Below are 22011 nucleotides of genomic sequence, written 5' to 3' on the forward strand. Positions count from 1 at the left end.
TAGGACGACATAAACTGTATCTTGGAAAGTCTACACAATTCTAGTTATCAGATTCACATGGAATGTTGTGCAATTTAAATGTTTAAATATGAAACTATTTTGTGAAAAGATTAAATGTAATTTTAGCTTCTAAATGAGATAATTGGTTTCATAAGTAAACTAGATTCAATTCAGTGGCCCCGCCCAAGTGAACAGACATTGGTTGTGAACTATAAAACACGCCCTTCTCTCCACCACTATATAAGCCTTTACGAAAATGTTACATTTGTGTTCCCGAGGACGTGAGGACAACGGTCCATAGGTTCAAAGGGCTGATATCAAACTACAGAACTAAGCCCGCTCCGCCACTGCTAAAGCTAACTCTCTTCTCCTCTGCTCTCATCCTTCTAGACCTATCGGCTGCCTTTGATACTGGTGAACCATCAGATCCTCCTCTCCACCCTCTCCGAGCTGGGCATCTCCGGCGCGGCCCACGCTTGGATTGCATCCTACCTGACAGGTCGCTCCTACCAGTGGCGTGGCGAGAATCTGTCTCCGCACCACGTGCTCTCACCACTGGTGTCCCCCAGGGCTCTGTTCTAGGCCCTCTCCTATTCTCGCTATACAACCAAGTCACTTGGCTCTGTCATATCCTCACATGGCCTCTCCTATCATTGCTATGCAGACGACACACAATTAATCTTCTCCTTTCCCCCTCTGATAACCAGGTGGCGAATCGGATCTCTGCATGTCTGGCAGACATATCAGTGTGGATGACGGATCACCACCTCAAGCTGAACCTCGGCAAGACGGAGCTGCTCTTCCTCCCGGGGAAGGACTGCCCGTTCCATGATCTCGCCATCACGGTTGACAACTCCATTGTGTCCTCCTCCCAGAGCGCTAAAGAACCTTGGCGTGATCCTGGACAACACCCTGTCGTTCTCAACTCACATCAAGGCGGTGACCCGTTCCTGTAGGTTCATGCTCTACAACATTCGCAGAGTACGACCCTGCCGTCACACAGGAAGCGGCGCAGGTCCTAATCCAGGCACTTTCATCTCCCGTCTGGATTATTGCAACTCGCTGTTGGCTGGGCTCCCTGCCTGTGCCATTAAACCCCTACAACTCATCCAGAACGCCGCAGCCCGTCTGGTGTCAACCTTCCCAAGTTCTCTCACGTCACCCCGCTCCTCCGCTCTCTCCACTGGCTTCCAGTTGAAGCTCGCATCCGCTACAAGACCATGGTGCTTGCCTACGGAGCTGTGAGGGAACGGCACCTCCGTACCTTCAGGCTCTGATCAGGCCCTACACCCAAACAAGGCACTGCGTTCATCCACCTCTGGCCTGCTCGCCTCCCTACCTCTGAGGAAGTACAGTTCCCGCTCAGCCCAGTCAAAACTGTTCGCTGCTCTAGCACCCCAATGGTGGAACAAACTCCCTCACGACGCCAGGTCAGCGGAGTCAATCACCACCTTCCGGAGACACCTGAAACCCCACCTCTTTAAGGAATACCTAGGATAAAGTAATCCTCCTAACCCACCCTCCCCTTAAAAGAGTTAGATGCACTATTGTAAAGTGGTTGTTCCACTGCGATTTCATAAGGTGAATGCACCAATTTGTAAGTCGCTCTGATAAAGACGTCTGCTAAATGACTTAAATGTAAATGTAAATGTAAGCCAACTTCAGCGTGAGCTTAAATTATGGCAACTTGGTATGAACTTTGAACTCTTATTCACTAATGAAGTGATACCTCCTAGCCGTTGAGTGAGCAGCAGCAGCTGTAAACGTGGGCTAGGAAAGGACGGACAAAGTATCTCTTCTACCAAACACAAGACGGTACGACAGCGTATCCGTCTACCACAAGACATATTCTTCAAAGGACAAGGGAGATCTCTGTTTGGGCAACACGGCCTCCATCTACGACCAACCTATTGAAGGCACCGCTCAGAGTAAATATTTATTGCATTTTCCTTTTCCAAATGGGTGGTTATTTAGAATGCATAAGATTCTGTATTTACAATAACACAGCTTCACAAGGTCCGATCAGAGACCCTTATTCCTTTGTTCCTCAGTCTTTTCGCGCTTTCATTCAAAACCCAACCCCTTTCTTTGTGTAAACCGCCGTCATATCGGTTCGTTCGCTAGGGACGTTTTCTTTTATGACATAATTAGTAATCAATGTATGACCCATCCTGTGTATGTGTAATTCTGTGTGATTGTTTCGGTATTTAGTAAATAAATCATTAAACCCAATTTTGTATTGCTGATTCAACTTGTTAGCCAGGGTTCGTGAAGATAACCAAGAATTCTACGACTTCAGATGAGACTGAAATAAGGTGACGATTAATATTGCTGCTATTGATGTAAAAGATTACCAGGTCTTTAAGAGTTTATTCGGAAGACAACAGCTCTATAAACATATTTCGTGGTGCCCGACTTTCTAGTTGATTACATTTATATGATTAGTTCAACAGGTAATATTAACTACAGAGAAATGATTTTATAGAATAGCATGTCATATCACTTAATCCGGCATTACAAAGACACGACGCTAATGTACTCTACCTGGGAGAGAGAGATACCATCACTACTGTACTCCACCTGGAAGAGAGAGAGAGATACCATCACTAATGTACTCCACCTGGAAGAGAGAGAGAGATACCATCACTAATGTACTCCACCTGGAAGAGAGAGATACCATCACTAATGTACTCCACCTGGAAGAGAGAGAGAGAGACCATCACTAATGTACTCCACCTGGAAGAGAGAGAGAGATACTAGCACTAATGTACTCCACCTGGAAGAGAGAGAGAGATACTAGCACTAATGTACTCCACCTGGAAGAGAGAGAAACCATCACTAATGTACTCCACCTGGAAGAGAGAGATACCATCACTAATGTACTCCACCTGGAAGAGAGAGAGAGGTACTAGCACTAATGTACTCCACCTGGAAGAGAGAGAGAGGACCATCACTACTGTACTCCACCTGGAAGAGAGAGAGAGATACTAGCACTAATGTACTCCACCTGGAAGAGAGAGAGAGAGACCATCACTTACTGTTACTCCACCTGGAAGAGAGAGAGAGATACTAGCACTAATGTACTCCACCTGGAAGAGAGAGAGAGAGACCATCACTACTGTACTCCACCTGGAAGAGAGAGAGAGATACTAGCACTAATGTACTCCACCTGGAAGAGAGAGATACCATCACTAATGTACTCCACCTGGAAGAGAGAGAGATACCATCACTAATGTACTCCACCTGGAAAGAGAGAAGAGAGAGAGACCATCACTAATGTACTCCACCTGGAAGAGAGAGATACCATCACTAATGTACTCCACCTGGAAGAGAGAGAGATACCATCACTACTGTACTCCACCTGGAAGAGAGAGAGAGAGAGATACTAGCACTAATGTACTCCACCGGAAGAGAGAGAGAGAGAGACCATCACTAATGTACTCCACCTGGAAGAGAGAGATACCATCACTAATGTACTCCACCTGGAAGAGAGAGAGATACCATCACTACTGTACTCCACCTGGAAGAAGAGAGAAGAGAGAGAACCATCACTACTGTACTCCACCTGGAAGAGAGAGAGAGAGGACCATCACTAATGTACTCCACCTGGAAGAGAGAGAGAGAGACCATCACTAATGTACTCCACCTGGAAGAGAGAGAGAGAGACCATCACTACTGTACTCCACCTGGAGAGAGAGAGAGAGGACCATCACTAATGTACTCCACCTGGAAAGAGAGAGAGAGAGACCATCACTACTGTACTCCACCTGGAAGAGAGAGAGAGATACCATCACTAATGTACTCCACCTGGAAGAGAGAGAGAGATACTAGCACTAATGTACTCCACCTGGAAGAGAGAGAGAGAGAGATACTAGCACTAATGTACTCCACCTGGAAGAGAGAGAGATACTAGCACTAATGTACTCCACCTGGAAGAGAGAGAGAGAGACCATCACTAATGTACTCACCTGGAAGAGAGAGAGAGATACTAGCACTAATGTACTCCACCTATTGATTTACCCTATTACACACACACACACACACACACACACACACACACACACACACACACACACACACACACACACACACACACACACACACACACACACACACCACACACAACACACACACACACACACACACACACACACACACACACACACACACTGCCTCACCAGTAGGTTTTCAGGTTTCAGGTCTCTGTGAACTATGGTCTTGCTGTGAATGTATCTCAGAGCTTCACTGACATCACACACCATCTGCCCCGCCTCCTCTTCCGGAAACTTCCCACGCTCTGCAATCGCCTCGAACAGGTCGCCCCCGGTAACCATCTCCATGACAAGATAGGAATGTGTGTGTGTGTGGTGGTGTGTGAWGAGGGGCACCACGCGGGGATGTGACAGACTACCCAGAATGCTCAGCTCYTTCTGCATCATGTGCTCTCGGCCAATCAGCTTTGAGCGCTCCACAATCTTTACGGCGAAGSCTTCCCCGTTGTCGCGCCGACGACACTCGRGCACAACAGCAAAGTTTCCTTCTCCGACCGTGCGGCCGATGTCATAGCAACGCTCAATATCCGACAGAGTGACATCACTATTGTCAGATGGGAGGTCAAAGATAATTTCCTGTTTAGTCCCCGCCTCTTCCTGTTTAGAATCTGAGGAGCAATGTTCTGATTGGCTGAGGGACTCCTCCTCAATCCTACAGATTGATCCAGTGTGGCATCGGGCAGGACCGACGTGAGGTTTCTCTACTTCCTGGTCATTTGTTCTGTTTCCTGTTTTCTTCCTGGTTACGGGAGGAAGTGGAGCCCTCCCTGRTCTCTGATTGGGTCGATCAGAGAGCTTACAGTTCCTGCTGCATGGGGGAGGGGGTGTGTCTATCTCCTCTTCCTGGGTAAGTGGACCTATCGGTGACGATAGTCTCTCTCTGGTTCCGCTTTTCACTCTGACCCTCTGAAGATGATTGGGGGGGTGAGAGGGGTGTGTGGAGTTTCGTTTAGAATGTGTGTTAGGGTGTGTATGTGTGTGTGCATCCGTGTCCAGGTGTGTGTTAGTAGGGTGTATGGACTGTCTGGTTGGGTTGTTGTGTGTGGAGTGCCTGTTTGGGTGTGTATTGAGGTGTGTCAGTGTGTTTGGGTGTGTATTGNGGTGTGTCAGTGTGTTTGGGTGTGTATTGGGGTGTGTCAGTGTGTTTGGGTGTTTAAGCCTGTGTGTGTCTGCTTTGCGATGTGTGTGTCTGTCCAGGTTGCGTCCTTGTGTAAGTGTATCGCTGTTTGTCGGTGTGTCCGTGTCGGGGTGCGAGTGTGTGTCCGTCCCTTCGCTGTATCCGCTGTCGGCCTTGGCAGCTTCATCGGGTGGAGGGCGTAACCTCTTCTCCCAGGCCCGGAGCGCATCGTCGCAGTAACGGGAATGTTGCGGGAACAGCTCCTCCAAGGCCTCCTTGACGCTCCGGAGCTCAGGACGAGACTTTCCCAACGCCAGGAACGCCGCATCGCCACGGAAGAAATCACACACACCCCGCACCTGTAGGGAGAGACGGGTTAGACACACACACCTGGACTGAGAGGTGTGGTGTTGTTATGGTTGTTGTGTGTGTGTGAAAGTGTGTTTGTGTGTCTGTTTGGTTACCTCTCGTGCATGTGGCGTGTAAAGGCGTGTGACTCTGGCCCTGTGCCAGCGAGGGAAGCCCAGCGCCTCGGAGACGTCCAATAGAAGCTGTTCGTACGAGACCACGCCCCTACGGTTTAACAGCACCGTCACCTGGCCAGACACAGAGACGATGTCATCGAGAGACCAGGAAGTACTGAGTATTTGTGAGCCAAGCCAATCATAGAATTAGAAATTAATTAAAATGTCAATGAAACCAACTTATTGAATTTAGAATCATGTTTGTTAGTGCAGGGATGGAACAAAAACCTGCACATCCAGTAGCTCTCCAGAAAGAGGGTTGGCTACTCCTTTTTCATCATTTCATTTTACACTGTTACCTTTCTGAGGGCGCTGTGACCGCACGGTCGGACCACAGTAACCAATCGTGGTCGCTCTGCACTTTGCTCAGCATGACGAGTGTGGAAGACTGGGAAAGATGGAGGGAGAGTAGTCCTAGTGGCTGGAAGGTGGGGGTCAGGGTGGGGGAGAGTAGTCCTAGTGGCTGGAAGGTGGGGGTCAGGGTGGCGAAGTAGTCCTAGTGTGCTGAATGGTGGTTTTTGGTGGGTGGTAGGGGGGTTTTGAGTTGAAGGAGGAGGAAAGAAAGTTTCTAAAGTGGCTGAAGGCGGTCAAGGGTGGGGGAGAGTAGTCCTAGTGGCTGGAAGCTGGGGTCAGGGTGGGGAGAGTAGTCCTAGTGGCTATGGAAGGTGGGTGGTAGGTGGGGAGAGTAGTCCTAGTGATGCTGAGGTGAGGTCAAGGGTGGGGAGGAGTAATCCTAGTGGCCTGGAAGGTGGGGTCAGGGTGGGGGAGAGTAGTCCTAGTGGCTGGAAGGTAGAGGGTCAGGGTGGGGGAGAGTAGTCCTAGTGGCTGGAAGGTGAGGGCTAGAGGTGGGAGGAGAGTAGTCCTAGTGGCTGGAAGGTGGGGGTCAGGGTGGGGGAGAGTAGTCCTAGTGGCTGGAAGGTGAGGGTCAGGGTTGGGGAGAGTAGTCCTAGTGGCTGGAATGTGGGGGTCAGGGATGGGGGAGAGTAGTCCTAGTGGCTGGAAGGTGAGGAGCAGGGTGGGGGAGAGTAGTCCTAGTGGCTGAAGGTGAAGGGTCGGGTGGGGGAAGAGTATCTAGTGTGAAGGGTCAGTGGGTATACGTCTAGTGTGGAGAGGTGGGGGTCAGGGTGGGGGAGAGTAGTCCTAGTGGCTGGAAGGTGGGGGTCAGGGTGGGGAGAGAGTATCCTAGTGGTGGAAGGTGGGGGTAAGGTGGGTGGAGAGTAAGTGCTAGTGGCTGCGGTGGGGTCAGGGTGGGGGAGCGTAGTCTAGTGGTGAAGGTGGGGTCAGGGTGGGGGGATTGAGTATCCTAATGGCTGAGAAGTGAGGGTCAGGGTGGGGGAGAGTAGGCCTAGTGGCTGGAAGGTGGGGGTCAGGTGGGGAGAGTAGTCCTAGTGGTGGAAGGTGGGGTCAGGGTGGGGGAGAGTAGTCCATAGTGCTGGCAGGTGGGGGTCAGGGTGAGGGAAGAGTAGTAGTCTAGTGGCTGGAAGTGTGGGGGTCAGGGTGGGGGAGGAGTAGTCCTAGTGGCTTGAAGTGGAGCGGTCAGGGGGGGAGAGTAGTCCTAGTGGCTGGAAAGGTGAGGGTTCAGGTGGGGGAGAGTAGTCAGGGCTGGAAGGTGGGGGTCAGGGTGGGGAGAGTAGTCCTAGTGGCTGAGGGGCAGGTGGGGTCAGGGCTAGGGTGTGAGAGGTAGTCCTAGTGGCTGGAAGGGAGGGGTCAGGGTGGGGGAGAGAGTAGTCTATGCTGGAGGTGGGGGTCAGGGGGGAGAGTAGTCCTAGTGGCTGGAAGGTGGGGTCAGGGTGGGGAGAGTAGTCTGGAGCTTGGAAGGTGGGGGTCAGGGTGGGGGGAGAGTGAGTCCTAGTGGCTGGAAGTGGGTCAGGTGGGGGTGGGGAGAGATAGTACCTAGTGCTGGAAGGTGTGGGGTGGGGGAGGAGAGTAGTCCTAGTGGCTGGAAGGGTGGAGGGTAGGGTGGGGAGAGTCAGTCCTAGTGGCTGGAAGTGGGAGGTCAGGTTGGGGGAGAGTAGTCCTAGTGGCGGCTGAAGGTGGGGTCAGGGAGGAGGAGAGTAGTCCTAGTGGCTGGAAAAGGTGGGGGTCAGGTTGGGAGGAGGAGTAGTCCTAGTGGCTGGAAGGTGGGAGTCAGGGTGGGAGAGTAGTCCTAGTGGTGGAAGGTGGGGTATGGTGGGGAGGGGAGAGTAGTCCTAGTGCTGAAGGGGGGTAGGGTGGGGGAGGAGATAGTCTAGTGGCTGGAAGGTGGGGGTCAGGGGGGGGAGAAGTAGTCCTAGTGGCTGGAAGGTGGGGTCAGGGTGGGGGAGAGTAGTCTAGTGGCTGAAGTGGGGTCAGGGTGGGGGAGGGGGAGAGACGGCAGGGCTGAGGGTGGGGGTCAGGGTGGGGAGAGTAGTCCTAGTGGCTGGAAGGTGGGGGTAAGGGTGGGGGAGGGGAAGAGACTGCCAGGGCTGAGGGTGGGGATACCCCCATCAACGCTTAGAGAGGGAGGGTTTTGAAGGAAATGGGGAGAAGATTAGGATTGGTGGGGAGGCAGAGACAGAGGGGACAGAGAAGTGAATGAGTGTGGGAAGGGGGAGAAAAAGGGGCTAAGAGTTGTGAGGTGAGAGAGATAGAAGAAGAGAGAATCAACAGGTTAGTTAGTGTTGACTATTTTTATCAATTTCAGATAGATGTGCTTAATCAGACTGATCTTGTTATAGGATCTACTGGCTACTGTTTTTCTTAAGATGAAGCAAGTAACATGAATGCGTGGTAAGGAAGCGTTAATAATTAGAGACAGGAGAGTTACGGCACTCAAATGAACCTCAACTGGCCTGCAGTCCAAGTAAGATATGGAAAAAAGCTCAAATTAATCCGCCGTTTTGTTTACACGCACAGCATCACCACACTTACACAAACAACAAAAGCGGTGGTCCTAGTTCTCTGCTGAAGCTGCAATGTTATAATGGGCCTCAGAAACGCCATGGTCAAAGTTGAGGATGGTTCTTATCAGACACACCACTATACACAGACATACACACAGAAGATACAACAGAGTGAACACACACAGATTACTACAACCACTCTACCATACCACACACAAACCACAATGGCCGCCATAATACACAAAATCAACCAGGTCTCACAAGTCTCACGTTGCAGAATTGACGTTCATCCATCGTTTCTCAAACGTCACTTTTCAAGTTGTTCCAAAACTTCCACATTCTCGCAAGTTGTTTAATGTTAGATTTGATTAACTCTGAAGATCTTAAAGTTTAGGCATTTCATTCTGAATGTTAAGGTTTGGGAAGGTGTAATGTAGGTTTTTGAATATAATAATAAAGGCGTTTTTTTAGAAGTTTAAATTTTATATACTTTAGAGTAATGCTGGAGTTTTAAAAGATCTGGTCGCAACTCAGCTCCGAGTTCCTTTCGTGTACATCTCAGAACCATTATAGAAGACCTTAATCCAAGTTCAGTCTTTTTCTCTCCCCCTCCCCTCCTGGGCCCGCAAGCAAGCAGTCGTAAAAGTGCGCTGCAATTCTCACAGTGCTTAAGAAGGGCCGGTCACGAATCGTTGTGCGGTGGCCAGCGATCGCAGAATCCAGACCCTGGTTCGACACATTTTTCGCAGGCTTGGTTAACTAAACAACTCTGGCTCTTGATCTGGGTAGTTTTTTTTCCAATAGGGGTGGTCGTCACTTGGCCTAGCGTTATTTCGTCCGGGTTAGGGTTTGGCGGTCGTGATATTGTTACAATTAAGAACCCGACATCACGGATATGTGTGGGGCCCCAGCCTGCCCACCTCCATCTCCATTTTTCTCGACGCCGGTCCGGCCTTGGTTACTGTTACACCTACCCCTGCGGACTCTGTTTTCCGCTGTTTATGTAATTCCTCATTGGTTTTGGATGCGACGTTATACTCACTAGGTGTATCACTGCCCCAATTGGTCATTGCATTGTGCATCGGGGGAATCGCACCATGTGGCTTTGTATGTTATTGCTGTAAGTGTGAAGTTAGCTGATGCTACACTCTATTTGTATGGTCCCGTTAAGCTCCCCTGCTAATTCACAGATATTTGTAATGGTCCCGTTAGCTACCCCTGCTAATTCAACAGTTATTTGTAATGGTCCCGTTACCGCCCCTGCTAACTCACAGTTATTTGTAATGGTCCCGTTAGCTCCCCCTGCTAATTCACAGTTATTTGTAATGGTCCGTTAGCACCCCCTGCTAATTCACAGTTATTTGTAATGGTCCCGTTAGCTCCGCCTGCTAATTCACAGTTATTTGTAAGGGTCCGTTAGCTCCCTGCTAATTCACAGTTATTTGTTGGTCCGTTAGCTCCCCTGCTAATTCACAGTTATTTGATATGGTCCCGTTAGCACCCCTGCTAATTCACAGTTATTTGTAATGGTCCCGTTAGCTCCCCCTGCTAATTCACAGTTATTTGTAATGTCCGTTAGCGCCCTGCTAATCACAGTTACTTGTAATGGTCCCGTTGACTCCCCCTGCTAATTCACAGTTATTTGTAATGTCCTGTAGCCCCTGCTAATTCACAGTTATTTGTAATGGTCCGTTAGCTCCCCCTGCTATTTCAAGTTATTTGTAATGGTCCCGTTAGCACCCCTGCTAATTCACAGTTATTTGTAATGGTCCCGTTAGCACCCCCTGCTAATTCACAGTTATTTGTAATGGTCCCGTTAGCGCCCCTGCTATCACAGTTATTTGTAATGGTCCGTTAGCTCCCCCTGCTAATTCCAGTATTATTTGTAATGGTCCGTTAGCTCCCCCTGCTAATTCACAGTTATTTGTAATGGTCCCGTTAGCTCCCCTGCTAATTCACAGTTATTTGTAATGGTCCGTTAGCTCCCCCTGCTAATTCACATTATTTGTAAGGTACCCGTTAGCTCCCCTGCTAATTCACAGTTATTTGTAATGGTCCCGTTAAGCTCCCCTGCTAATTCACAGTTATTTGTAATGGTCGTTAGCCCCCTGACAATCCACAGTTATTTGTAATGGTCCCGTTGCTAGCCCCTGCTAATCACAGTATTATTGTAATGGTCCCGTTAGCTCCCCCTGCTAACATCACAGTTATTTGTAATGCCCGTTTGCGCCCCCTGCTAATTCACAGTTTATTTGTAATGGTCCGTTAGCGCCCCTGCTAATTACAGTTATTTGTAATGGTTCCCGTAGCGCCCACCCTGCTAATTCACAGTTATTTGTAATGGCCCCGTTAGCGCCCCTGCTATATCAGTTTTTGTAATGATGCTCGTTAGCGCCCCTTGACTCACAGTTATTTGTATTGGTTGCGGCGGTTAGGCACCCACTCTGCTTAACTTACAGTTAGTCTATGTATATATGGAACCGTTAGCGCCCACACCTGCAAAGTGTCAGACTCAGTTATTTCCATTCTAACAGACCAAGCAGGAATCTACAGCCATCAACATATTGTTATCCTGCACATCTAATGTGCATCATTGTGTCTATCGTCGTAGTAGAATAGTAGTAGACGTTATGCTTGTGCCGAGACCAGTCTTCTCTGGACATCTGTTACAGTGGTGCTGAGACCAGCCTTCTAGTCTTCTCTGGACATCTGTTACAGTGGTGCTGAGACCAGTCTTCCAGTCTTCGCTGGATATCTGTTACATAGGCTTAAATGTATTTTATTTAAGCTTTATTAAACTAGGCAAGTCAGTTAAGAACAAATTCTTATTTACAGTGACGGCCTACCGAGGAACAGTGGGTTAACTGCCTTGTTCAGGGGCAGAATGACAGATTTTAACCTTGTCAGCTCGGGGATTCGATCCAGCAACCTTTCGGTTACTGGTCCAACGCTCTAACCACTAGGCTACAAAACAAACAACAATCTGAAAAACAACTTTCTATTACTAGATTCGAACATGCAACCTTTGGCGCCCATCCATCATCCCTGTCCACAACACCCTAACAAAACTGTAACCTACTTGAAGCCAACAGTGCTCACTYTTGCCCCTAGTGGCAGGTTTCCACATCATCTCCTAACYRCCTCAGACATGGATGGACATCAAATGCTGACTTGTATAATMGCTGTACAAAATACAGTTGTACTGTATCTGTAGGCTATCTTACTCCTACTCAAATCCTTCACAGGATGAGCTTCACAATTAACATATATGATGATATTAACGTTTTTTTTCTTTTTTTCTAAGCTACAGAATAAATATTAAGACTGGACAATACATGAATTTGAGAGAATGTATATTTTTTTTACTTTTAAAGCATTAAGTTTCAGAGTTTTAAACTCTCCACTCACCTGCTGCTCTCCATCTAGCGTCCGCCGCCACGTCGCATCCGAATCGTTGTTTCCACGCGGGCGTCATAGCCTACCTGTTCACTATACTAACACACTCATTCGGACTTTCCGTTGACCATTTCTTTACCAACAGTGGAGGTCATTATTTCATGTAACAACTTCTGCCTCTGCAGTTTTTGGAAGAGAGATGAGGAATAGTTGACGGGATGTGCGTGTTGACCTCCTCTGACCACCACATGGAAGGAACACCAGAGTTGCTACTTGTGCGCGTGCTAGGCGTCCAGACTTGCAACATAAACTCTCTCTCGAAAGTTAAGCAAAAGGAAGACGGATGGGATGTTGGTACCTTACATAACAACAACACMACCGCCAAAACGGCTCGGTAACAACAACACAGCGGCGATCATTGCAGGAATAACGGGAGAGATGCGTCACCGTTTTGGCACAGCTCGCTCCCCGTTCGCAACAGACCGGTGCCTCTCCTCACTCACACACGTCTCTGCGTAGACACACACACAAACAAACACACACAAGTAGCCTCGCTATGCGATTGATAACAAAAACTAACTTTTCCCTTTGGTTTTGTTCAGGGCAAATGCATGCTTCGTGGAGAGACAGAAACAGACAGACCAGAGGAAAGAGAGGAGATGAGAAAGAGAGAGAAACAGAGAGGCGGTATCTGGGATGGAATCCCACCTCTGTCCAGCCGGTGTCTTTGTCCCGCTGTCTCTAAGGGTCCGTCACCACGGTTACGGCTAACACCTGGTCTGTTACCAGGGTTACTGCTAACACTGCAGCCCCCAGCGTTGGGTCTCATTCAGGATACTCATCCTGGATCTTCCTTACAGAAAAAAAAAACAGGCTTCTTGGCGAACAGTTGTGGCAAATCTTTAGCCATTTGCCAAAAACTACTATTTTCACATGCAAATTTGTTTTGTAGCAAACTGTTGCGCCAAATTTTACGGACACTTGTGAACTTCTGACCAACAATTTTAGGAAACTTGTGTCGAACGTTCAACTGTTTGCTGCAAATTTATGAATATGAAAATTAGATCAGGTTTTGGGTTACTTTGTGTATTAACACACAAAACAAATTCAAATCATCAGCATGGTAATGAAGAAAAGAGCAAAGACAGGATATTTCCCAAATAAAATATTTATTTCATATTTTTATGAAGTTACAGCATTTACCAACCGACATTTACAACATTTACATGAGAGAAATGTGAACACTATGTGGATGGCGAGAAATGTGAACACTATGTGGATGTAGACCTTGTGATGTTTAAAGAGGCAACTACAGAATTTACATTTCTCCCGGGTGGCGCAGTGGTCTAGGGCACTGCATCGCAGTGCTAGCTGCGCCACCAGAGTCTCTGGGTTCGCGCCCAGGCTGGGCTGGGTTTGCGCCCAGGCTCTGTCGCAACCGGGAGGTCCGTGGGGCGACGCACAATTGGCATAGCGTCGTCCGGGTTAGGGAGGGTTTGGCCGGTAGGGATATCCTTGTCTCAGTATGTAAAATGTAATAAAAATGTATGCACTCTACTGTAAGTCGCTCTGGATAAGAGCGTCTGCTAAATGACTAAAATGTAAATGTACATGAGCCAAGAGATAACTGAGCTATAGCTTTCAACATTGGAATTTTAAAAGATAGTTAACAAAAGTGAAATAATTCAAACTAAAACTAAATCAAACCCAGTTCAGATCCATTTCCTTTTTGAGTGAACTTTGGAGATGGTGGCTTTGAGAAGACCTTTGTCCAAAGCTTGTTGTGTGCATGTACTGAAACAATCAGAAAACAAAAATAACATTAGGATACTGAAAATGAAATGTTATATTTTGGTATCTTAAAATGTATGCACTCACTACTGTAAGTCGCTCTGGATAAGAGTGTCTGCTAAGTGACTAAAATGTAAATGTAAAATGTAAAAGGTAGACTCAGAGGCTAATGGGTGGGATTGGTTTTGGGGAAACGGGATCAATTGTTACAAAAGTTGCCTTGATGTTGCTATGCTTCTCACTGAAACTGTCATTCTATACATTTTTTCAGCAAGATAACAATGTTTCTGCCTTGTATAAATGCTAAATAAACAAACGATGCAGCTAGCATAAACTGGGTCTTAGGCCAGGTTTTTCTCCAGCCAAGCCTCAACACAATTGATTCAAACTAATCAATTAATTATGATCTTCCATCTAGACTGGGGACTTCATTATTAAGAGACAGCTGTCTACTAGTGGTCTCTTCTTCCTGACTCAGGTGTATACTGCTTGGGTGGAAGAAAAGCAACATAACATTGAGTCATGTCTAATATTATGTTTCCAAAATGAATTACTGTTAACTTACATCTCAAAGCCATGAATGCAAGACGCCCTGACATGGTGCACACATATTTCTCTGTTTGATTGAAGGCCTCTATCTGTCTTTTTGCCTTGTAACGGATTGCTTCTAGAAAAAGATAAGGAACAACACATGATGGATATGAGCTAGCTGCTAGTTTAAAGCAATGGAAGATCTAATTGTTACAAAGAATGAATGTATAGGTTACATTTATGAGAATAATGCATGCATTACCTTATCAAGCTTGAAGACCATACACTCATTTATCACAGCAGTAAAAGGGCTTATGAGTGAGTGTAACAGTATAACTTTAGTACTTCCCCTCGCCCCGACCCGGGCGCGAACCAGGGACCTTCTGCACACATCAACAACTGACGCCCACGAAGCATCGTTACCCATCGCTCCACAAAAGCAGAGCAAGGGGAAACACTACTTCTAGGTTTCAGAGCAAGTGACGTAACTGATTGAAACGCTATTAGCGCGTCCCCGCTAACTAGCTAGCCATTTCACATCCGTTACATGCGTGCACGACAAACATCTTTCCAGGGTGCTGATGCAGCCTCCTCCTAGTACAGTCTATTCCAACAGTAGGGGAAGGGTATCCATCTGTAAAAGGGAAGTTTTGTTTTGTTTTGCAATTCGCTACACCCACAATAACATCTGTTAAACATGTGTATGTGACCAATACAATTTGATTTGATGTCAAATCAGCTCATACTGTTTGTACCTTAGCTGTTGTGCTAGCTAACATGCTACTGAACAGTGACACTAGCTTATTGACCTGCATATTGGTATTAAAAGACAGCAACGTATTCACCTAAAATATAAGTGTTTAGGCAAATCATTAGTTAGCTAGCGATCACATTAATTGTGCAAAAATATGATAGATAACGTTAGCCAGCTAGCTAAACGCTAGCCAGTCAGTGGCGATGACAGATTGAAACTGATGTCAACAAAATGTGATTCACCCTATCCCATAAAACATTGCTAACTAGGCATCAATTAGCTAACACAATTTTAAAGTGTATCGGGAAGTTTAATTATTAAGTTAGTCACTCACCGGACAACTTCAGTAGGTAGCTAGCTAGATAGATAGCTTGGTTTCAATTTTCCAACAGAGTTTTCTTATCCACCTGATTGGTCGTCAACACACACAAAGATACAGACATATGCACACATTGTGATTTTGTTGTATGGTGGTATTGAACATTTTGTGTTGTGGACATGTGGTGGTGTAGGGATGTTATATGATGTACTGTTTTATATTTAGCTCATTCAGTACAAACATAGTTCCCTGTTTTATCTTTTGTTTTATACAGTTGAAGTCAAATGTTTACATACACCTCAGCCAAATACATTTAAACTCACGTTTTTCACAATTCCTGACATTTAATCCTAGTAAAAATCCCCTGTCTTAGGTCAGCTAGGATCACCACTTTATTTTAAGAATGTGAAAGGTCAGAATAATAGTAGAGAGAAAGATTTATTTCAGCTTTATTTTTTTTCATCACATTCCCAGTGGGTCAGAAGTTTACATACACTCAATTAGTATTTGGTAGCATTGCCTTTAAATTGTTTAACCTTGGGTCAAAGTTTTGGGTAGCCTTCCACAAGCTTCCCACAATAAGTTGGGTGAATTTTGGCCCATTCCTCCTGACAGAGCTGGTGTAACTGAGTCAGGTTTGTAGGCCTCCTTGCTCGCACATTCTTTTTCAGTTCTGCCCACACATTTTCAATAGGATTGAGGTCAGGGCTTTGTGATGGCCACTCCAATACCTTGACTTTGTTGTCCTTAAGCCATTTTGCCACAACTTTGGAAGTATGCTTGGGGTCATTGTCCATTTGGAAGACCCATTTGCAACCAAGCTTTAACTTCCTGATTGAGGTCTTGAGATGTTGCTTCAATAATACCACATAATTTTCCTGTCTCATGATGCCATCTATTTTGTGAAGTGCACCAGTCCCTCCTCCAGCAAAGCACTCCACAACACGATGCTGCCACCCCATGCCTCATGGTTGGGATAGTGTTCTTCGGCAAGCAAGCCTCCATTTTTCCTCCAAACTAACGATGGTCATTATGGCCAAACATTTCTATTTTTGTTTCATCAGACAGAGGACATTTCTCCAAAAAGTACGATATTTGTCCCATGTGCAGTTGCAAACCGTACACTGGCTTTTTTTATGGCGGTTTTGGAGCAGTGGCTTCTTCCTTGCTGAGCTTGCTGAGCGGCAAATGTTGTCAATTAGCCTATCAGAAGCTTCTAAAGCCATGACATCATTTTCTGGAATTTTCCAAGCTGTTTAAAGGCACAGTCAACTTAGTGTATGTAAACTTCTGACCCACTGGAATTGTGATACAGTGAATTATAAGTGAAATAATCTGTCTGTAAACATTTGTTGGAAAGATTACTTGTGTCATGCACAAAGTAGATGTCCTAACTGACATGCCAAAACTATAGTTCGTTAACAAGAAATTTGAGGAGTGGTTGAAAAACGAGTTTTAATGACTCCAACATAAGTGTATGTAAACTTCCGACCTCAAATGCAGCTAAATGAGATAGAAGCAGTGTGTTTCACATCAATGCGCTATGTAAATATCAATAATAAGTGATATCCGTATCGCCGTAGACTATACCACTGCTGTCATCCTTACCTTCAAGCGTTTATTTAAGTTGGATAATATTTGGATGCCGACAGCAGTCGCATCATTGGAAGACATAGCTTGGATTGTAGCCTYCAAAAGCCTATTCCTGCTCTTTTCCCACGATCCATCAAACCCATTTGGTGTGTCATCATAGTGGTCTCTGACTTGTGGTCTGAGAACTCGCTCAGGTGGAACAAACTTACATTTACGCATTTTTTCAGTGCTGCTTTGAATGTAATTGAGAAAACTGAGAAGTGTCAAATACTTTTTTCCCGCAAACCTCCTTTCTGAATTTAAAAGCAATGCTTGAAGTGATCATCTAGTTTTTTTTAAAGTTTCTGTAATCTGATTCCAATATATTAGCTGGTAARGTAACGGATTACAGTTACTGTTTTTTTGTAATCCCTTACATGTAACYGATTACATGTAATCCGCTACTCCCCAACCCTGATTGTTGTTGATCCATCCTTAGTATTCTCTTTTCACAGCCATTAAACTCTGTAACTGTTTTAAAATCACCATTGGCCTCATGGTGAAATCCCTGAGCAGTTTCCTTCCTCTCTGGCAACTGAGTTAGAAAGGATGCCTGTATCTTTGTAGTGACTGGGTGTATTGATACACCATCCAAAGTGTAATTAATAACCTCACCATGCTCAAAGGGATATTCAATGTCTGCTTTTTTTTTTACCCATCTACCAATAGGTGCCCTTCTTAGTGAAACACTGGAAAACCTCCCTGGTCTTTGTGGTTGAATCTGTGCTTGAAATTCACTACTCGATTGAGGGACCTTACAGATAATGGTATGTGTGAGGTACAGAGATYAGGTAGTCATTCAAAAAMCATCTTAAGCACTATTACTGAACACAGAATGAGTCRATACAACTTATTATGCGATTTGTTTAGCACATTTGTACTCCTGAACTTATTAAAGCTTGCCATCGCAAAGGGGTTGAATACTTATTGACTTAACTTGTGTGTGTGTTACTTATTGACTTGTGTGTGTGTGTGTGTGCGTGTGTGCGTGCGTGCGTGCGTGCGTGCGTGCGTGCGTGCGTGAGTGTGCGTGTGCGTGTGCGTGTGTGTGTGTGTGTAAATGTAAATTGTGCTAACAGTCCAAACACTGATTCTAAGGGCGTGTCCTCTGAGTCATGGGTGAGACATGATCTTTCTGCGTCTGAGTATAAAATGACACTAGAATGGATCCTTTGAAAGCACTCCTGTCCCACATCCAATTCAAAGTGGGACAGGGTATCCAAAATAATGTACATGTAAAAGGGTTGAACTGAAGGGTTGCCAGTTCTAATCAAAGATCTGAAGAGAAAATCTAGCAGGAGTGAGAATCAATATCTCCTGTGTCACTTAGTGCTGCAGTGCTCCAGAGGCTCTGCTGCTGACCAGTCGTTTGTTGGGGGGTTGGGTAATACCGTGTCAGCAAAAACAAATGTTTCTGTTGTATAAGTAAGKAATAAACAACGCCGCAWGATGCGGTGGGAGCTGTTTCTCCGGGAAGTATACAAATCATTGCTTTAAGTTTAGTAGCTGCCCGATAATGTTCAAGTCATTCAGAATCAAGAATCATGTTTGATCCTTTGTATAATTTATCTTTCTTTCTATTTCAACAAGAACCTTCAGATTTGGTTATTTGATTTCAAACCATCAATTACAATTTTATTTGTCACATGCTTCGTAAACAACAGGTGTCAATAACAGGGAATGCTTACTTACGTGCCGCTTCTCAACAACGCAGAGAGAAAGAAAATAGAGAATAATAGAGAAAGTAAAACTTGGAATAATAAAAGTAATAATAAATACACAATGAGTAATGATAACTTGGCTTATACACGGGGTACGAGTATACTGAGTGATATGCAGGGCGTACGAGTAATTGAGGTAAATATGCAGAGGTACGAGGTAATTGAGGTATGATATGTAGGGTAGTATGGGTAGATATGCTGGGGTACAGGTAATTGAGGTAGATATGCAGGGGTACGAGGTAAATTGATGAGATATTGCAGGGTACGAGGTAATTGAGGTAAGATATGCAGGGGTACGAGGTAATTGAGTAGTTGTAAGGTAGGGTTACAAGGGTTTTGAGGTAGATATGCAGGGTACGAGGTAATTGAGGTAGATATGCAGGGTACGAGTAATTGACGTAGATATTACATTAATTAGGAATAAAGACAGATAATAAACATTAGTAATTGAAAAGTGAGTGCAAATATAGGGGTCAAGTGCAGATAGGTCTGGGTTACCGACACTATTTGGTTAACTATTTTTACAATATTAGTTAGTAGTCTTATGGCTTGGGGGTAGAAGCTGTTCAGGGTCCTGTTGGTTCCAGACTTGGTGCATCGGTACTGCTAGCAGAGAGAACAGTCTATGATTGGGTGGCAGGAGTCTTATTTTAGGGTCAGGTGGTGTCAGAGGAAGAAATTTGATTGATTGAAATACATTTGATTGATATAGAGGTCCTGGATGGCAGGAAGCTTGGCCCCAGTGATMTACTGGGCCGTTCACACTACRCTCTGTAGRGCCTTGCGGTRYGAGYCWGAGCAGTTGCCATACCAGGCYGTGATGCAACKYGTCAGGATGCTRTCYATGGTGCAGCTGTATAACTTTTTGAGGATCTGAGGACCCATGCCAAATCTTTTCAGTRTCCTGATGGGGAAGAGTCGTTGTCGTGCCCTCTTCACGACTGTCTTGYTGTGTTTGGACCATGATAGATCCTTAGTGATGTGGACACCGAGGAACTTGAAGCTCGCGAACCCGCTCCACTACAGACCTGTCGATATGGATAGAGGCGTGCTCGGCCCTCAGTTTCCTGTAGTCCACGATCGGCTCCTTTATCGGGCTGACGTTGAGGTAGATGTTGTTGTCCTAGCACCGCACTGCCAGGTCTCTGACCTCCTCCCTATAGGCTGTCTCATCATCGTCGGTAATCAGGCCTACCACCGTCGTGTTGTCTGCAAACTTAATGATGGTTTTATGGCCGCAGTCGTGGGTGAACAGGGAGTACAGGACTAAGCATGTCCTCCTAAGGGGCTCCCGTGTTGAGGGCCACTTGGGGGCGGCCCGTAAAGAATTCCAGGATCCAGTTGCAGAAGGAGGTGTTCAGTCCCAGGGTCCTTAGCTTAGTGATAAGCTTGGAGGGCACTATGGTGCTGAACGCTGAGCTGTAGTCAATGAACAGCATTCTCACGTAGCTGTTCCTTTTGTCCAGGTGGGAAAGGGCAGTGTGCAGAGCACTAGATATTGTGTCATATGTGGACCTGTTGGGGCTGTATACAAATTGGAGTGTGTCCAGAGTGTCTGGGATGATGGCGTTGATGTGAGCCATGACCAGCCTGTGAAAGCATTTCATGGCTACAGATGTGAGTGCTARGGSGCGATAATAATTTAGACAGYTTACCTTGGCTTTATTAAATATCTATTCTATAGAGGATCCCTCTGAAAGGAGCTGTTTACACCAAAGTGGTCAATATACCAATATACTGAACAATATATTATACACATATAATCAAATKAAAATCAAATCACATACACATATTTAGCAGATGTTATTGCAGGTGTAGCGAAATGCTTGTGTTCCTAGCTCCAGCGGTGCCTTCCTGGTGTAACTTGGGCAGTTGTTGTTGCCATCCTGTACRTGTCCCGCAGGTGTGATGTTCGGATGTACCGATCCTGTGCAGGTGTTGTTACACGTGGTCTGCCACTGTGAGGGCGATCAGCTGTCCYTCCTGTCTCCCTGTAGCGCTGTCTTAGGCGTCTCACACCACGGACATTGCAATTTATTGCCCTGGCCACATCTGCAGTCCTCATGCCTCCTTGCAGCATTCCTAAGGCACGTTCACGCAGATGAGCAGGCACACAGGGCATCTTTATTTTGGTGTTTTTCAGAGTCAGTAGAAAGGCCTCTTTAGTGTCCTAAGTTTTCATAACTGTTTTTTGCTGAGTTTATATAGGGCAGCAGCCTCGGTGCAGAGTTGCATAACCGAGTGGAAGCCGGCTAGTGATGGCTATTTAACAGTCTGATGGCTATTTAACAGTCTGATGGCCTTGAGATAGAAGATGTTTTTCGGGATCTTGGTCCCAGCTTTGATGCACCTGTACTAACAATTGTGCATCTGTAAAAGTTTGTGAGGGTTTTAGGGGCCAAGCCACATTTCTTCAGCCTCCTGAGGTTGAAGAGGCGCTGTTGCTGTTGCGCCTTCTTCACCACACTGTCTGTGTGGGTGGACCATTTCAGATCATCAGTGATGTTTATGCCGAGGAAGCTTTCCACCTGCTACACTGCGGTACTGTCGATGTGGATAGGGGCGTGCTCCCTCTGCTGTTTCCTGAAGTCCACGATCATCTCCTTTGTTTGTTGATGTTGAGTGAGAGGTTATTTTCCTGCCACCACTCTCACAGGGCCCTCACCTCCTCCCTGTAGGCTGTCTCGTCATTGTTGGTAARCAGGCCTACTACTGTTGTGTCGCCTGCAAACTTGAGGATTACGTTGGAGGCGTGCGTGACCACACAGTCATGGGTGAACAGGGAGTACAGGAGGGGGCTGAACACGTACCCWTGTGGGGCCCCTATGTTGAGTATCAGCGAAATGGAGGTGCTGTTTCCTACCTTCACCACCTGGAGGCGGACCGTCAGGAAGTCCAGGACTGAGTTGCACAGGGTGGGGTRCAGACCCAGGGCCCCAAACTAAATGATGAGCTGGGAGGGCACTATGGTGTTGAATGTTGAGCTATAGTCAATGAACAGTATTCTTACATAGATATTCCTCTTGTCCGGATGGGATAGGGCAGTGTGCAGTGCGAAGGCGATTGCATCCTCTGTGGATCTATTGGGGCGGTAAACAAATTGAAGTGGGTCTAGGGTGTCAGTTAAGGTAGAGGTGATATGATCCTTAGCTAGCCTCTCAAAGCACTTCATGATAACAGAAGTGAGTGCTACAGGGCGATAGTCATTTAGTTTAGTTACTTTTGCTTTCCTGGGTACAACAACAATGGTGGACGTCTTGAAGCAAGTGGGGACAGCAGACTAGGGAGAGATTGAATATGTCCGTAAATACTC

The 22011-nt window shown here is 46.2% G+C and overlaps 1 protein-coding gene across 1 annotated transcript in view; it reads right to left on the reverse strand.

Annotated features, from left to right (window-relative positions):
- LOC139024340 (serine/threonine-protein kinase DCLK3-like) overlaps positions 1 to 21298 on the reverse strand; it is a 21898-nt gene extending 600 nt beyond the window's left edge. The window contains exons 1-5 of the mRNA XM_070439059.1: positions 21244 to 21298; positions 5993 to 6156; positions 5634 to 5765; positions 4179 to 5528; positions 3225 to 3243 (exon numbers count right to left, since the gene is read on the reverse strand). Of these exons, the coding sequence (XP_070295160.1) occupies positions 3225 to 3243; positions 4179 to 5528; positions 5634 to 5765; positions 5993 to 6156; positions 21244 to 21298 (1720 nt within the window). The remainder of the gene's footprint in view (positions 1 to 3224; positions 3244 to 4178; positions 5529 to 5633; positions 5766 to 5992; positions 6157 to 21243) is intronic.
- Positions 21299 to 22011: the final 713 nt, after the last annotated feature.

The sequence above is a fragment of the Salvelinus sp. IW2-2015 genome, unplaced genomic scaffold (assembly GCF_002910315.2).
Source record: "Salvelinus sp. IW2-2015 unplaced genomic scaffold, ASM291031v2 Un_scaffold1381, whole genome shotgun sequence".
Classification (NCBI taxonomy): Eukaryota; Metazoa; Chordata; class Actinopteri; order Salmoniformes; family Salmonidae; genus Salvelinus; species Salvelinus sp. IW2-2015.